The 17,760-nt window shown below is 50.0% G+C and overlaps 1 protein-coding gene across 4 annotated transcripts in view; it reads right to left on the reverse strand.

Moving 5' to 3' along the window:
• ANKS6 (ankyrin repeat and sterile alpha motif domain containing 6) overlaps positions 1-17,760 on the reverse strand; it is a 65,888-nt gene that overhangs the window by 4,550 nt on the left and 43,578 nt on the right. Inside the window, exons 15-17 of one of the 4 annotated variants that reach the window (XR_014140070.1) lie at positions 10,041-10,148; positions 7,345-8,765; positions 1,169-4,447 (exon numbers count right to left, since the gene is read on the reverse strand). Coding sequence is in view for 1 of the 4 variants with exons in the window: in XM_081803258.1 (XP_081659384.1) it covers positions 8,754-8,765; positions 10,041-10,148 (120 nt within the window). In the remaining 3 variants the exon portion in view is untranslated. Of the gene's footprint in view, positions 1-211; positions 8,766-10,040; positions 10,149-17,760 lie in introns of those variants that run through there. The other 3 variants (XR_014140071.1, XR_014140069.1, XM_081803258.1) reach the window with 3 other exon arrangements.

Below are 17,760 nucleotides of genomic sequence, written 5' to 3' on the forward strand. Positions count from 1 at the left end.
TTTTTTTTTTAAAGATTTTATTTATTTATTTGAGACAGAGAGAATGAGAGACAGAGAGCATGAGAGGGAGGAGGATCAGAGGGAGAAGCAGACTCCCTGCCGAGCAGGGAGCCCGATGCGGGACTCGATCCCGGGACTCCAGGATCATGACCTGAGCCGAAGGCAGTCGCTTAACCAACTGAGCCACCCAGGCGCCCCATGTATCTCTTTTATTAAAGAAAAAAAAAAAGCTTCCTGTATCATTTTGCTGTTTTATTACTGCTTTTGGTTCTATTTTTCTCCCTCTTATATTTTCATTTTGAGACATTCAGCCAGAGGATGACTCAGTTCATTTAAAAAAAATCCAACAACAACCAAAAGATTGGGAAAAAAAAAAAACCCACTACATTTGGCTTCTATTGTTTACTATTGCTTTTCCTTTTCAATTTTCTGTTTATCTATGCTTCCATTTTTTTCAATATTAGATTTAATCTTATAATAGAAACAAAATAAAACCCTTAAGTCTCTAAAAAATAAACTTGTTGGGGGGAGTTAGGGACCCTTTAGAAAATCTGGGGGAGAATCTGGAGAGGCCCTCTGCAGAGGAGGAAGGTATAGACACACAGCCTCAGGGGTTCCCCCCAAATATCTATCTATTCAATATAGTCTAGTGTTCAATGTCCTTTGTTTATATTATCTCATTAAATGATCTCATTAATAATTCTGTAAGGCATTCTCATGCCCATTTTACAGAAGATAAAATGGAGTCTTAGGCTGAACGTCAAGACAGGACAGGAGAAGGGACAAACTTTGGGCTGTAATTCTGGACTTAAGAGTCCAACCGGTCTTTTCCATCATACCACAGTTTCAAGGTTAAGTGAACAGTTGATTTACTAGCTTCTCCTGTTGGTTTTGTTCCCTTTGTTAAAAGTGGGCCTGACTGGGGCACCTGGGGGGGCTCAGTTGGTTAAGTGTCAGACTCCTGCATTTGGCTCAGGTCATGATCTAAGGGTTGTCAGGCTCACGCTTAGCACAGCCGAGTCCGCTTGAGATTCTTTCCCTCCTCCCTCTGCCCTCCTCCTCTGCTCCTCCCCCGGCTCGTGAATAATATAAAAATAAATAAAATAAAATATTTTATTTCTCTCTCTAAAATAGAAATAAATAAAATCTAAAAAAAAAAAGTGGGTACCTGATGCCTCATTGTTTTCTTTGCCATTTCTTTTAGCAAGATTCCCTGTGGCTTGCATGTTCTTCTCTGGACGTTATCTTATGCTGGTATGAGTCTCCAAGGCGGTCGTTTGATTTGTTGTCTCTTTGGAGGTCCTCAAAAGACATCCCAGAAGGGTCATAAGACCTGGAGTTCAAGCTTTCTCACTTCAACATCCCTGGCATGTAACAACACAAGCCCTAAGAGCAAGGAAGGGAGGGGACGGTGCAGGGAGGAGAGACGGAGGGAACCTAAGGAGACATGGGGACTGCATTTTGTTCCCAGGATGCTGGCATGTGGGAAGCTCCTTAGCCTCAGCTTCCTTTTTTAAAAATAGGATGAATGAGGATTCATGGGCAATTTTAACTACTGCATGTTGGGCTTCTACCATGTGCCTCACTCTGTGTTTGGCACTTTATAACTAGAAAAGGGTGGAGCTGGGATTCTAATCTGGGTCTGGAGGCCTCCAGGGCCTTCTGCCCTATTACCCTATGCTCTACTACTCCCACTATGATATCCTAATAGGCCCACTCTCCCCAAGTGACTGGCAGAAAGATCAAGGGGATGTGAAAGGAGATGCCACACCCTTCCAAATATCTCTTTTCTCTCTTTTTCTGAAATTTATTTCTTGCCAAAGTCTACATTTCTAATGTTCATGAAAGTGATATTATGATCAATGAAAAATTAATGTTCTGTGTCTATTCTTAGGCATTTATTTGTCTCCCAATCCACAATGATAACATGAACTGACTTTGGGAGAAATATTCATTTGGGGTTCATCTCCTCCCTACCTCACATAACCAGAGTGTTACTAGGGCTTGCTGTTATGTTACAGTATCTCTGCATATGTGTATTTGGGGGGGATTTAGCCAAGACAGAGAGCAGGACTAGCGTCCCTCATTGTGGTGATCTGATCTGCTTCAGTACTAGCTACTTCCAGTCCCCGACAAGCCAACTATCCCAACTCTGTGCCTCTGTGCACATGAAACCCTCCACTGGGAAAGCTTTTCTCTCCAGCTCTAAACTGCACCTGGTTTTCAGGCCCCACATTAAATTCCACCTCCTCCATAAAGTCTTCCCTGGTTGTCCCTGCAAGGGGACGACCCCTCTGCCTTCTGCACGCTCAGCCCTCGTCCCTCACCTCCTGCTGGGCACCGAGCAGGTCCAACCTCGCACTCTCCCTGCCGGTGCTCAAGACTGCCTCTCCCACCAGGCTGCGGCCATCTTTCTCTGCCTCCTCCTTAGCCCCGCCCAGGGCCTGGGAGGTCCTTGGAGAGCATCTGTTGAAACGCACTCGTGACGCCCAAGACTCGTCTTCACTTTCTATCATTTCTCCTGTTGCCCTGCTCAGCTCTCCCAATCCTCCCGGTCAGATTCATTTTCACTCCTTCTGGCCCTCCATGTACCCTGTCCTCATTCTTTTTCTCACTGTGCACTTGACAGAGTGCCTGTTGTGTTACTGACAGAACAAACCACTCCAAGGCTCTGTGGCTCAGAATAGCAAGCATGTTGCTTATGACTAGCATCTGAGCTGGGCTCAGCTGGGCAGTTCTGCCGGTCCTGCTGGTGGTCACTCATGGGGCTGCATTCAGTTGGCAGGCTGGCCGGAGGTTGGGCTCAGCTGAGGAGGCTGGCACATTTGGGATTCTCTTTCTCTCCAGTTCATCTTGGAGCCTCTCCCTGTCCACATGGCCTCTGTACACGCTCTCTCTGCATGAGGTCTCTCCAGCAGGGCAGCCAGCTTCTGTGTGTCTGTGAAGGGCGCTGAGAGCACAGAAGCAGAAACCCCCAGCTTTCTTAAGGTTTAGGCCCAGAACAGGGACAATGTCACCTCTATCACGTTCCATAGGAAAACAAGTCACAGACCTAGCCCAGATTCAAGGGGAGAGGACTTCAGCATACCGTGGCCCCTGCACTCCACACAGCAGAGCTGTTTGACTCTGGGTCCGTCCCGCTCCCACGAGTACACCCCCTGAGGGCAGTGCCTGACACAGAGTGGAGAACTCAGTAGGAAACAAGAGCAAATTCCCCAGAAGGGGTCGGGAAACCTGGCCTCCAGATGAGCTTTGCCGCAGCGTGACCTTGGGCATCCCTGGCCCCCTCTGGCCCTGTTTGCCGAGCCATAAGCATGAGAGGCTGAACCGATCAAGATCTCTCGGGCAGAGCTGACATTCCGTGACTCCGGCAGGCACAGCACTGACCACGGGCCCGTGCCCCAGCCACGGGCCACTCCGGCTGCCCCCCGGATAGGCCGTGTTTAGGCCTCTGCTCGTTTTCACACGTTATTCTCTCTGTCTGTATGATCCTATTCTTGTGGCGCTCACCTTTTCAAGGCATACTGTACATGTTTCACCCTCATTTGCAGAGGTCACATTAACCACCTCCCTGGCTTAAGGCACACTCATCATTCATTCCATGCAGCGTCCTTCTCCTGCTTGGTTTTTCCCTTCATCCCTGACCCCCACTCTTCCCCCAGCCCCCAACATGGTCACTCCTCCAATGTGCTTACATGTCACATGTTACTCATCCTCACAATATCCATTCCTCTGGCTATGGGTGGTCATGCCCCCCCCCCACCTTTCCATTTTCCCACACACTGTAGACGTTCTTGGACATCTGTCCTTGTGCACCTGCAGGAGAGTCGCTCTAAGCTGCACACCTAGGATTTGGGCCTGCCTGAATTCTAGGGATGGGAATCAGACTAACGAGGAAACAGAAACTGCTTGAGTGTGTATGACACGGGGACTTGCATGCGGGGAACTGGTTACTCGGGGAATGAAAGGTCTGAGAAGCTATGTGGGGGGGGGGGTGCGGGGAGACAGTGGGGCACTCAGAAGTTAGCAACAGCAGGAAAGTGCTACCGGCGCGTCAGAGAGAGGTGGGCTTACCTGGCAAAGCTGGAATCATCACTCACCTGTCCTGGCCCCTTGGAGGAGGCACAGCTGCCCCTTGCAGATGCCACCTGAGGTCAAGAGGAGGAAGAGAGATGCCCTGGCTTCTCCCTTCTTTCCATCCTCCAACTTCCTGTCAGTGCCTCCCACTGCAAGTCAGCTGACGGGAACCTGGGAAACGCACCCTGAAGGGACCAGGCCCCCACAATACAGAGCCTAGCAGGAGAGGACAAGAGACACGCACCTCAGGGACACACAGCCCGGGGCTGGCTCCGCAGCAGGGACAGACCCAACGTCACGAAAATCTGCCAGACTGCTCTCCAGATGTTTCCACGGCCCGCATCCTTCACAGCACTTAGCGTTATCCAACCTTTGAATTTTTTAAATGATGGGTATGAAATGGAATCTTGCTGTTGCAATTTGCATTTTTCTCAATGACTGGTGAGGTTGAGCATCTCTGCATATACTTAAACTAGTTTCTACTTATGTGAAATGGCCTGTTCCCGGTTTGCAAATAGTTCTTGTATAATCTAGCTATTAACCCCTTAGGAATCCCTTATCAGATTTAGGCATTGAAAACATCTCCTCCCTATCTGTTAACTTTGTGACCTTCATCTAAAAAGAAATCTTGAGGGGCGCCTGGGTGGTTCAGCCGGTTAAGCGTCTGCCTTCTGCTCAGGTCATGATCCCAGGGTCCTGGGATCGAGTCCCACATCGGGCTCCTTGCTCAGCAGGGAGCCTGCTTCTCCTTCTGCCTGCCATTCCCCCTGCTTGTACTCTCTCTCTCTGACAAATAAATAACTAAAATCTGTAAAAAAAAATAAATAAATAAAATAAATAATAATAAATAAATCTTTAATTTTGATGTAGTCAAATCCACAATTTACCAGCGCTATCACCTTGGGCAGGTCGTGCCCCCCCACCCCAGTTTGCTGTGCTGTAATTCTCTAAATGTACAAATGCAGAGAGAGGGGAAGAAACTTGGTCTTTTCTCCAGGTTCTCTCTCTGTGGCCCAGTTTTGAGCTGTTGCATCAGGGAGATGTTCTCTGCTCTGTACCCAGGCTGAGTATTCATCGCTAAAGAAGGCTTTGTTTTCCGGGTGTCAACTTCCCAGAAAACATACTAGACATTGTCTTCACAAACAACACCACAGTTGCAAATAGCAAGGCAGAATATGAAGGAAAGATGCGTGCAACAAAATCGGTTTCCAAACTGGGCCCCTCTCAGGAAACTGTAAGGAAAGGAAGTAAATACAAAGTTGAAAATTGGCATTTTTCAGTTCTCACTTTTCTCAGGTGTCATATCTCAAGGAAATAGACATATCTCAAGTTCATCTTCATTTCCCTGATTTCTTTAAAGTGTTCAGAAAGTCATACATTCATAGTTGTGGCGAGACAGGAGGAGATTTGGACACACGTCAGACAGACCCCACTCCAACATGTGGCTGATCTGGGATTTCCCACAAGTCACCCCACTGCTTTGAGCTCAGTTTCTGGAAAGTGAGATTTACCATGGAAACCTTTCCAAAGAAGCTTCAGAGAGTGGAAATGAAGTGTTTGCAATTTTTATAGATTTTTTTTGAGATTTTATTTATTTATTTGTGAGAGAGAGAGAGCATGAGTGGGGAGAGGGCAGAGGGGCAGAGGGAGAGGGAGAAGCAGATTCCCCACTGAGCAGGGAGTCCGACGTGGGGCTTTGATTCGAGGACCCTGAGATCATGACCTGAGCCGAAGGCACACGCTTAACCGACTGAGCCACCCAGGCGCCCCGCAATTTTTACAGATGTTTAAAGCACCTACTGTGTGCTAAGCACTAAGGTTTCTTTTTCTCATTTAATTTTCATAGCCATCATAAGAGGAGAAATTTATTATCCCCATCTTACAGATGAGAAGGCTGAGAGATTCCGAGGTTTAGAGAGTTCCCAGGCTCAAAACATCTAGGATTGCTATGCCCCTGCCCTTAGAATAGAAACTGTTGGAGGGGGTCACCAAGGGGACGTGACTTCTGGTTGACCTGGGAGCTGCACCCCGGCACTAGAGGCTCCACATCCCTCCCCTGTCCTCAGAATGCGGGTTCTGCTTGCCTTCCCCACTCCCAGAGATCTGCTCCAAGGACATAGCCTTGGGATAGTAAGGCGGCGTTAAGACCATCTGGATGTATACATGACTAAACCCAGCTAAGGCCTCTGTATACCCAGATCCACCCCTCTTGCAGCTGTCCGAGACAAGCCTTGTATGCAAGTTCCCCTATCAAACATTTGGGATGGGGGCTTTAGCTCTTCTATTAGGTATTTCTCAAGTTCTTTTCAGAGCAAAAAGTAACTCCTGGGAAATATGAAAGCACCACAGTCCTCATTTTCCTGCCTGGGAACCAAATTACAGAGGCTGCTGCCCAGGGCTCCCCTCCCTTCCCCCAGCTCAGGCTCTCTTATAGCCCTGGCAGCCCCAGGGCTCCCCAAACCCAGCTGCTGAGGCTCAGGGGCTCCCCTGAGATGACAATGAGGTGGTTCCTACAGCTCTGAACAAGTGGAAAAGGGGTGGGAGGACCTCGGCTACCCCAAGGGACAGAAGGTGAGTGACAGCCCCGAGGAGGGCACATTCATACAACGGGATCCAGAAATAACCAGGGCCATCCCCAGGAGTGAGGCTTCCCCTTAGGCCTATGGGGCCAGGAGATGTCCCCACTCCCCAGCCCCAACTCCACCGCCAGGAAATGGTGTTGTCCTGAACCTGGAGGGTGGACACAGGATAGAGGAGCTTGAGGGCAGGACTTGGGAGTCTGAGGGTGGGCTGGGGTGACTTGGGGTAAACACAGCCATGGACATGCGCTGTCATTGCTACCCCTGGGTGCCACCCCTGGGTGCCAGCTTCGGCTAAGGGTCCTGGGGGCCACGACGGGACAGTGGCCTCAGATGCGTGCTCTCCCTGAGGCTGGAGAGAGAGTATTTCCAGCCAAGCCCCGTTCATAGGAAATTCCCAGGACCCAGCCAGCCAGGAGCTGTAGGGCCAGTGCTGATGTCTCTCCACTCGGGTACATGTCAGCTGTGAAACAAAGTATCGGGGTGACTCTAGGAGCAGTAGGTCTTCTTTCCTTTCTTAAAAAACGATTAGCAAGTCACGGAATGTCAGAACGGGGAGGAACATCAGAGGCAGTCACGTGGAACCTGCCTCCCGGTGCACCTAGGAAAACAGGCTCAGAGAGGGCAAGACCCCAGCGCCGTCTGCACAGCAGCCACCCGGGGCCTACATTCCCAGCAGAGCTCTCACCTCAAATGATTCCTAGTGGCCCCCGTGAGAAAAGTGTTCATCCCTGGAAAACCTCTGCTGAATCTGGAGCTGCCATGAAAGTGGGATTTTCCTCTAGAGTTTGAAAACTCAAAGGCATCACCCTCTCGTTTTTAAAATTGCATCCTGATTCATTTGGGCTCATGTGGTTTGCAGAAACCTTGTTGCTCCTAAGAAAACAACAAAGAAATGATGGCTTCCTGAGTCGAATCCCTGGGAGGTGCAGGACTCAAGAAACGTTCTGCTTTTCATCTTGCAGAGCCCGTGGGGAACCAGAGAAATCCCAGGTCTCATGTTTCCCGGAGAGCAACGTGACAATGCTGGAGCAGATACCAAAGGAGCAGAGATCCCCAGAGAGGAAAGAAGGGGACTTGAGAGTTGGGAGGCTTAGATTCAAATGCCAGTTTTATCACCGATTTGCTGTGTGACCTTGGGCAGGCGCCATCCCATTCTGGGCCTGTTTTCTCTCTCATAATTTGGAGCAAAGGTGAGATGCTCTCTAAGCACTCTTCCAGTGTCACCTCTGCCTTCCGAGCCCTCCCATCTCTGTCCCTGGACACCACCTCCAGCCTTCCCTCCGGGCTTGCAAAGCCTAGGAGGGATGGGAAAGGGTCTCCCAGCATGTTTTCTTTCCACTTAAGCTCAGATTTACTAAGTGACTTGTCCGCATTTTTTTTTTTTTGGGAAGTGACAGCTAATGGATAAGGAATACCTCAGGTGCTTTGTCTCGATCTGACCAGGGAAATCAGCAGGAAGACAATCTCTAGATTGCTCTGGGCTGACGTTACTGCTATAGGATGATGTTAATTCTGCTGTTTACAGAAATAAGTCCAGTGTGAGTCGAGGCTTTTTGGTGTTTAAAACCAGATGGTATTTCCTGCCTTGATCAGCCTCAGAGCTTTGGTTCCCATGACAACCCTGAAGTTCCACCTACTGCAACTTCCCTGGTCTCCAAGCTTCTTCCTCTTCCACCATTGTGCCAGGGCCCCTGGAGAATAAAGCCACTAAGTAGCATGTGCACAGCACTTTACAGTTTACAACACACTCCAGTATTTATTATCTCACTTACTCCCCACCGCAGCCTCGCCAGACAGAGTTTGCTGTTCTCTCCATTTCACAGACGGGAAAACCAAGGCCTCAGAGATGAGCTGATCTGCCCTCTCAGCCCGAAGTAGTGTCAGCCGGACTCAAACCCAGGTTTTATGACTTTGAACCTCATGTGGGGTCAGCTACAGAAGGATAAATATGAATGCCCTGCCCTGCAGACCATTTACTTGCTCTGGCTTCTAAGTGGTCAATTCCATACCTATATTGGGGATCAAGGTGTGGCATCCCTCAACAAGTTACTTGACTTCTCTGTGCCTCGTTTTCTTCATCTATGAGACGGGTAATTATAATGGTACCTGTGGATGGCGAGAGGACTAAATTAGCATGTGTGTCAAAGAACGAGTGCTTACTGGATTTCAGTGGGCCCGAGAAGCCCACTGAAAGCCCACTTAGTTCTACTCTAACCAGCATGTGACCTTGGGTGGGTCACTTTGCTTGTCGTCCCTGGCATCACGGTGTTCAGAGGGATGTTACGCATGATGAGGTTAATGCGCGGAAGGGTACGGGAGAGCACCCTCTCTCACACCACTTTGACTAGCAAGGCTGTAGCTTCTAAGACAATAACATGCAAGTGTAACTACCAAACCATCACGCAGAGAGCCGTGCCCATAGTTCTCCAGTTATAAGCTGTCAAAAACTCAGGAAGCTTGGAGAGCTCACCGAGAGTATCAGCAGGAGCCCATTTGGAGGGTTTTCTCAGTTGGGAGATGTCCATCAAGGAGAAGGGCTCCCTGGGCCCCCAGTCCTGGGCCCTGTATCCTGGAACCCCCATGGGGCTCTGGTGAAAGCTACACCTGATCTTGGGGCTCTCAAGAGAGGGTGGAAAAATGTAAATGTGTTACATCTTACACATCAAAATATTCTCATTGATAATGACCTGTGCATTTCTTTAAAAATAAAAATAAACTTTTTAAATAAAAAAAGTCGACATGACCCAGGAAGGCTGGGTGATCCACGTACAAGTGGGTGACAGAATGTGGATCAAATAGAGCTATTACACAGGTCTAAAGAACACAGGCTGCACCTTGGGCTTTCTGGCCCAATGCTTTGTTCTGTGTTCTTCCTAAACAATTGCAGATTGTAAACTGAACTATGTGTGTTAAGTTCATTGCTTTGCAATAAACAAATATTTTCCATTCATTCTTGCAATTCGTCTGGCTGGGTGCATCCCAGGCCCTTGCTGCAGGTCCATAACCCAGCTTCTCTGATAGCTCGCAGCTCGGGGGGTCATTAATGTGGCAGAGCACAATGTCCCCTGTACCGTGGCTGGTGCAGAGCTCCTTTGGCCCTGACCCCCAAGGAACAGGGAGAGAAATGAACGATTAAAAGTGGCAGATGCCCCATGAGCACTCGCCCTGTGCCAGGCGCTGTGGTGAGCTCTTGACTTGGATTCTCTCAGTTAATCCTCACCCTGCCCTGTGAGCCAGGATTTTCACCACCCCCCGGGGATCATAAGCTCCACGAAGGCAGGGACTTTGCTTTGTTCCCTTGGTGCATCACCGGGGCCTGAGACGTGGTGAAGGAGTGTGTCAGCCCTCATTCCAACAACGAGGAAACAGAGCTTTGCTTACCTGAGGAAGGCTGCCAGCACCCACAGGCCTCTTGGCCAGCCTGGGGCTCCAGGTGGCTTGGTGGGCATTCTCTCGGAGGGTCCTGACACAGACTCTTGACCACGGTCCCTGGTGAGGAGTTAGTAAAATCAATTTGCCCTGAGGTCACCTCACTGATGAAGCCAACCTACAGAAGCCGCAGCGACATGGGTATATGGCCTCCAGTTCTAGATTCTTCTTTATGGCTGAGGTTCCCCTCTATACACACACACAGCCTCCCCATTTATAAACCCTGCTCACAGGCTGGGTGACCCAGGAGCAGACTCCGAGTGGACATTAGCCCGTAGCATGTGGTTTGGAGCTGTCTTGGGAGGGACCCTCGTGGCAGGATGGGGGCAAGTGGGACTGGGCAGAGGGAGGCGGGGGTGCAGGGCTGGTGGCCGCCACGGTGGGCTAAGCGGGAGTTGATGGGGCTGGGCCCCTCGGAGGCATCGACTCAACAGCTGAAGAAGTCCTTCATCCAACGGGTGTCCATGCCAACACAGAAGGGCTTCTGAAAACACTCATCTGTGACTCAAACGGAGTGTTTCTGATTGTGATGAAAGTGGAGACAATTATTCAACTGAAAGAGCTGTGAGCAAGTGAAGCGGAGAAGCTCCGAGGCCCTTGGGGAAAAGCAATGAGAGCCAGAGAAAGGGCAAGTGGCCTGGGGCGAGTGAGGTTACCTGGCACCTAGAGAAAGTTCCCGCCTTCCAAGGGGACTTGCCTTCCCAGAGCCAGGACAAGGACAGCCCCACTCACACATGAGGGTTTTCTGTGCCAGGCCCCAGAGACGCTGGCTTGAGACCCTCCATCCTTCTCAACCCTCTGACGAAGGGGACAGAGAGGTGTGTGTACATGAGTGTGGGGTGGGAGAGAGAAGAGAGGAAGACCCTAGGGTGCTTATGATCTTTCACCTTGATGAAAAGGTCCAGATGAGCAGACTGACAGGAGGAGGAGGGAGGGACAGCCAGCTGATGAGCTCTCCTCTTCTTCCTTTTTTTTTGAAAACTCATGATAAAATGTGTATCACCTAAAACTTACTCCTTTAACCATTTTAAAGTGTACAATTTCTTGGCATTAAGTACATCCATGATTTACAACCATATCATTATTTAGTTCTAGAACTTTTTCATCACCCCAAAAAGAAACCCCCTCCCCAGTAAGGAGTCACTCCCCATTTCCTCAGCCCCCCAAACTCTGGCTCTCTCTACCTCTTTGCCTATTCTGGACGTTTCACATGAATGGAATCGCATAATATGGAGTCTGTTGCCCGGCTTCTCTCACTCAGCATAGTGTTCTCAAGGCTAGTCTATGCGGCGGCACTTGGCAGCATTCCGTTCCTTTTTATGGCCGAATAATATTCCATTGAGTGGCTATAGCACATTTTGTTTATCCCTTTATCTGCTGAGGGCCGTCTGGATGTTTCCACCTTTTGGCTACTGTGAAAGGTGCTCTGAATATTTGCATACAAGTTTTGCTTTGTTTTGTTTTTTGAATACCTACTTTCAATTCTTTGGGGTATATACTTAGGAGTGGAATTGCTGTGTTACATGGTAATTCTATATTTAACTTATTGATGAGCCACTCCGCCCTCTTTTCATAGATTTTCATAGAATCACAGGGCAGGAAGGGACCTCAAAAGTGACCTAACACAGTTTTTCTCAGACTTTTAGGTTGACACATCAGTAAAACTAAAACTACCATCCCCACCACCCCATCTCGCTGAGTAGGAGGGATTTGCATCAAGGCCGATCCTACAAAATGCATATATTGCCAGGTAATCTCAGTGCCTTCTTATTTTTCTCACGTCATCTGCACCTTTGGGTCATTGGGGAACCAACTGCTGGGTAAGATCCTCAAAGTGTGAATCCCCCTCTGCAGCTGCCCTGCTATGGGCTCGCCCAGCCTCTGGGGGCCCTTCTGGGGAATGCTCCCCCTCCCAGGTAGCTCTGCTTCCTGGAATGTTCTTCCTCATGGAAAGCTGGCTCTACTCCCATGGTCTCCCCAGCATCTTTGCTCCACCCTCTGGGGCCCCACAGACCTTGGCCTCCTTCCAGCTGCTTCAGGACTGGAACCCACGCCACCTTCCGCTTCCTGTATGTATGATCTGTAGCTCCAAGCGCGCCCCCATGAGGCACTGATAGCAGAACAGGTGGAGATGAGGCAGTCCCCTGACTTGTAAGAATTCTTAGAACAAAGAGAATCTCCCAGCTATTTATAGTGTTTCATGAGCACACACATCCCCCCAACTAGCTTGCCAAAAAAAAAAAAAAAATTGTGAACAAGCCATACAGACTAACAGGTTTTATTTTTGTTGTTGGCTGGGCTTATACCAATTTAATGTTTCTGTGTCGGAAGGCAGCAAGACGTCCTGGAGAAAATGTGGCTCCTCCTAAGAGTGAGAGGTGAGACCTGCATTCAAACCCACTGTCCCTTGTTAACTGGGAGACCTTGGTGAGGTTAATATCCGTGTGCCACAAAACAAAGGAACAAAGAAAAAGAGAAAGAGACCAGGAAACAGACTCTAACTATAGAGAACTGGTGGTTACTGGAGGGGCGGGGGGTGGGGGGATTGGATGAAATAGGTGATGGGGGTTAAAGAGGACACTTAGGATGAAAAAAACAAAATCTGTGTGCCACAGTCACTGAACTGGTAGGAAGGGAATTAGAAAGCTGCTTGAGGGGGCACATGTGAAGGGGGCAAGGCAGCTTCCAGGCACGCCAGCACGCCATGGGCACCTGCTCTGTAATGGTTATCACTGGAAGAAATCTGAGCAGCATTTATGCCTTCGATGAGCAAAATCAAAGTGGGAAGACAAATTCACTGGTATTTGATACACATTTGGCAAACAAAAGTCCTTTAAAGAATCAAGTCCCTGCATGGAAATAACACTAAAATAATAATAAAAGTAATGTTTGATGGGTGAAGAACATGGGAACCCACTCTGGAGGGCTGAAACAAAATGGCAGCCTGGTCTCTTATCAAAGCCTACAGTGGCGTTGCTGAGGACTTAAGGTAAGGCTAAACTCCACCCCAGCCACCTGGAGGGTGGAGACAGGGTCTCCCTGAAGAGACAGCCATGCCCTTTGTCCCTTAGCCCTAGGGAGCTGGCTCCGACAGGAACTGGGAACCTGGTGGGGTTGGCTCACGCCACTGGGCAGGACCCTGAGGAGGGAGTCCTGGATGGTCTCTGCCTTAGAAGGAACTGGAGACAGATGAACTGGGCTTTCTGCTCTATCCCACTACCAGTGATTCTGTTTGATTCCTCTTCTGTCACCCTAAGCTTTGGTGAATCACTGTCTATAGAGACTGGCTTCTTAGACGAGGGACTGAAATTTCAGGCAGGGTCTAATCCCCTCTTAGACAGCATGTTACAGAGGAACAGGGGCCCCCTGAGGCCAGCGGGGAATCTGGCAAGCCCTCCAGAAATATTTAAGGGGAACCCACACAGAGGAGGTGATTCACCTCCCACCTCCTGGGGAGGAGATTCATTCTCCAGCCTGTCCTACAGAATTTGGTACTGACTTTATCAGGGAAAAACATCAGGTGTCCTTACATGTTGAACAGGATCTATTAGTTAAAAAGACATGATTATCTTGCTTGACATAGACAAGGGCAGATGGGCACGGATGATGCTTCACAACCCCTTCAGGCTGTGCTGCAAAATCTTCCCAAGAAGGGTCCCGAGCTTTGGGAGGTGTTCTTGGTGGACGGGTCAGTGTAGGTGCCCACAGCTGCCTAGACCGATCCTGGCCTGCATGGCTATGTCCTTGGGCAGCTCCAAGTAGGAGAAAACTGGAAGGGTTTCCTGCTCCTCTTTGTTTGCTGGATCAGCTCCTGCAATTGGCTGGAAAGCCTTCCTGCTTCTTTCTGTCCACCTTGCTGGGAATCCCAAAGACACAAACACCCAGAGTCAGGACTGCTGGAGCGTGGGGATCCTCTGTCAATCCTTGCATCCTTGGGCTCTGATGCCAGCAGAGCCATCGAAGCTGCTGCTCCCTCTGGCAGGAGGCCCCTTCTTCTGGCCTTACTCCCTGCTCCCCACCCCAGCTATGGCTATGTCTGGGCAAGTGGGAGGTGGGGGTGGGGGGGAGGATGGGGAGATAGGAAAGAACATTGAGATTGATTTCAAATACGCAACCATAGTGGAGATGTCTCAAGTCTGCACGGCTCCACATGGTGTGGAAAGGGCTTTCTCACTTGCATCTGATCTTCAGCACCTTGGGGAGCACTGGCCCCTTCTAACCAAAAGGGAAAACTGAGATTCAAGAAGAAATAAGCCTGCTGTTACCCAGTAAGTGGCTGAGCCAAAACCCAGTGCTAGGGTTGACTCTAGATTTAGTGCTCTTTCCAGGGAGACAGACTGCTTCTATGCATTTTAAAGAAAAGAACCCAAATCAAAAAAACAACAAAAACCCAACCCAAATCAGAAAAACAGGTATCTAACTTAACCCCAGCCATATGTAGTCCACAAATGTTATATGTGGACTAACTTCACACAGGCTGTCCCCTTCTGGGGGCCCTTTGGCTTATCTGCCAGCCCTCTCCTACAGGGCCAAACCTTAGCCATCACAGATGACGTGCTCGGAGCCAGGGACCCAGCACACACCTTCATTACAAGCCTCCTCACACGGCACTGCAATGCTTTATTTACATGCTTGTCTCTTTAAGACACTGTGGGCTCCTTGAGGGCAGAGATGGGTATATTTTCATCTCTGGATCCAAAACACAAGCAGGGGCATGCACAGGCTGGATGCTCAGTGCATGTCTGTCTGGTGAATGCAAGGATGAAAGAGTAAGCATTCTCCTTGCAAAACTAGCTGGCTTCCATGTGACCATGTGGCACCGAAGGAAGGTGGGAGCACCCCTGGCCCGTGGGGGGCGTGGCACGAACACGAAGCACCTGTGGGGTGGGGGGGGGTGTGGAATCCGGCACTAAGGCTGGGAAACAGTGCCCTCTCCCCTGCTGGAGACCCCCTGCAGAAGATGGAGAGTCCTCTGAGCCGGGTCCCAATCACCCAAAAGTCAGGGGACTCCCCTACTCTGATATCCTACTGCCAAGCAGGGCACCTCTGCCAAGAGATGCTAGGGACAGAGGAGGACCAAGGACCCCTGAGCCAGCTGAAGCCCCTGAGTGCCCCCTCACCCTACTCCCAGTGGCTGTGAGTCCTCGTGGCTGCCACTGTCTCAGTCAACGCAGGTTTCCCTGACAGTATCCCAGGAACCTGTCTTGCAAGAGCACCGTGAAGAAGCACTCTGGGCAAACATAAGGGGCCTGCTACATGGCCCCCTCCAGGAGGCCCAACACGCGCAGGCACGCTGAAGGTCCTGAGATGTCCTGCAGCAAGACAACCATATTAACTGGGCTTTAACCCAGTGCCTGCCAAACCTATTTGATCACAAAGCCTCACCCCACTTTCACATATACACTCCCTTGATTTTTCCTTATGAAAAACCCATTAACATCCCATGGAAGTAGTGTTCCAAGGCACACACTTTGGGGAATGCTGGTTCAGGACACTGAGCAAGGGAAACACTGTGGCGGAGAACAGCCCCTTACAGGCAGGCGGGGGATACATGTGCAGGGCGGGGGTGTCACCAGGAAGGGGGAGATCATGGCCCAGAAAGGGTGCCAGGAATCTCTCATCCAGCAGCACACAAACTGCCTGGGAGAAAAAGCCTTAGAACCACTTGAGTCCAGTGGAAAAGATAAGAGAGGCATCTCTCCTGAGCTTCAGCTTTCCCATCTGCAAAATGGGAATCAGCCCTGCTCTGTGTGGGGTCATCAGATGAGATCATGGGAGCTTGCACTGCAGAAAGGTGCCCCCTCCAGCACAGCTCTGGTATGTGGCGGATGTTCAATCAAACGTACCTGACAGGACGCTGCACAAATAGAGGGCTTATGAAAAAAAACAGGACAGCAGCAAGAAGCACACACAAAACCTCAAAGCATGTAACTCAGGGGCCAATGTATGTCAGGGGTAAACAACCCTCAACCTATTGAGAACTAACCCCTGAAGACACCAGTCCATTACAACAGTGAGAATACCCGGCGCTTCCAGCTCCAGGAGCCTACCTGGATCAGTGGAAAAGGCATGGGCCTGGAAGCCTGCCTGATCCAGTTCTAGGCCAGCTCTGCCCACCACCACCACCCCCCACCCCGGCCTGGGTAACTGGCATGCAGCTTCACTCCATGTCTGTCTCCCAGATGTGCAGGGTTCTCCAGGGTGACGGGGAGGATGGATGACACAGGTCAAGCTGCTGCACGCAGTAGGTGCTCAATGACCACGTGTTCTTAAAGGCCTGACTTTGAGGGATATTCATAAAGATGCCTGTCGGTGATGGCTAAAGTGAAACCTCTCTCCAGTCATGCTGCAAGTCGGCTGCTGCTGGTGGGAGGATGAGAGGATGGAGGGGCTGGCACAACAGGCAAGAAGCCAGGGGAGGGGGAGCAGGCTTTCGTGGCTGGGGAAGGACACGAGAGGCCACGCCTCCCAGGGAGATCAGCACGCAGCCTGGTGGAGCTCGTGGCAAAGACGAGAACTCTGTGAAGCCTGCTGTCTACTGGGCACTTTGTGCAGACCAAAAGCTTTCTGCACAGTGGCTCTCGGCTCTGAGCAGGAGGCCAAGTGACCTGTCCCAGGCCACACAGCTGGCCAGCCCCGGGGCTGGAGGTGAACTTTGAGCCAGAGTCCAGGGCACAAACCACTCTGCCATGCTGCTTCTCGAGGTTGGGACTGACCATTCATGTCTTCTCCTGCCTATCAAGGTCCCCAAGGGTGGGACTGGCTCTAGCTTGTCTCTGTATCCCTGGCACATTACAGAAATGCAGCAAGCGTTGGTCAAACAAATTACTTACTTGAAAACACTTCCAAAAGCTACTGGATTTTAGAAGTCAGAGCTCTGCTAATATAATAGGACATGGCAGAAAACGTTAAGAACCGATTCCCGTCTGAGGAACATAGCATTAACAGGGTGTACAAGAAATTCCAAACACTTGGCTTTGTCTAGAAAATCTAAGCACCAAAGTCCTTCCACAATGTAATATATTAGGGTCTTTGGCTCTCCCTTGAAGTGCAGGAAGGCCTACAGTGACATGGGGTGAGCAGCGTAGACTATCAGAGCATCATCCTGCCTGACCCCCAATCTTACAGGTGAGGACACTGACGGCCAGAAAGGAGAAGGGATCCAAGATCACACAGCAGGCCTACTCTTTTTTTTCCTACAGAAAAGGCTGCCGTTGCAATAACGAAAAACACGTTCAACATACACATCCTGAACACCTGTTGTATGTTGTATGCTGTCGGTGCAGCCAAGTGTTAGAACAGAGTTATAAACAAGCAGTAAGGGACCCTCGGGGCTGAATAGTTAGTTCTGTGTAAGGGAGTCAGGAAAGGCTTCACTGGATCGGTGACTTGGATCACAAAGAACAAGTTAGAAGTTTTACAGGAGGATGTGTCAGGGAAGGCTAAGCTTCCTCTAAAACATGTGCTGCCCTGGCTAAGTGTAGACTTGCTGCTGGGCAGCCACCGCCTGAACAAAGACTACATTTCCCAGCCTCCTTTGCAGCCAGGTGGGGCCATGTGACTACTGGTGGCCAATGGAACGTGAGCAGGAGTGGCTAGAGCAGGAGCAGTCAAGAGAAAGGTGGTTAAGAATGGCTGTGCCTAGATATGTTAAGAAAAAAAAAAGAAGAAG

The sequence above is a fragment of the Leptonychotes weddellii genome, chromosome 14, assembly GCF_054177405.1.
Source record: "Leptonychotes weddellii isolate Sample4059 chromosome 14, ASM5417740v2, whole genome shotgun sequence".
In the NCBI taxonomy this organism is placed as follows: Eukaryota; Metazoa; Chordata; class Mammalia; order Carnivora; family Phocidae; genus Leptonychotes; species Leptonychotes weddellii.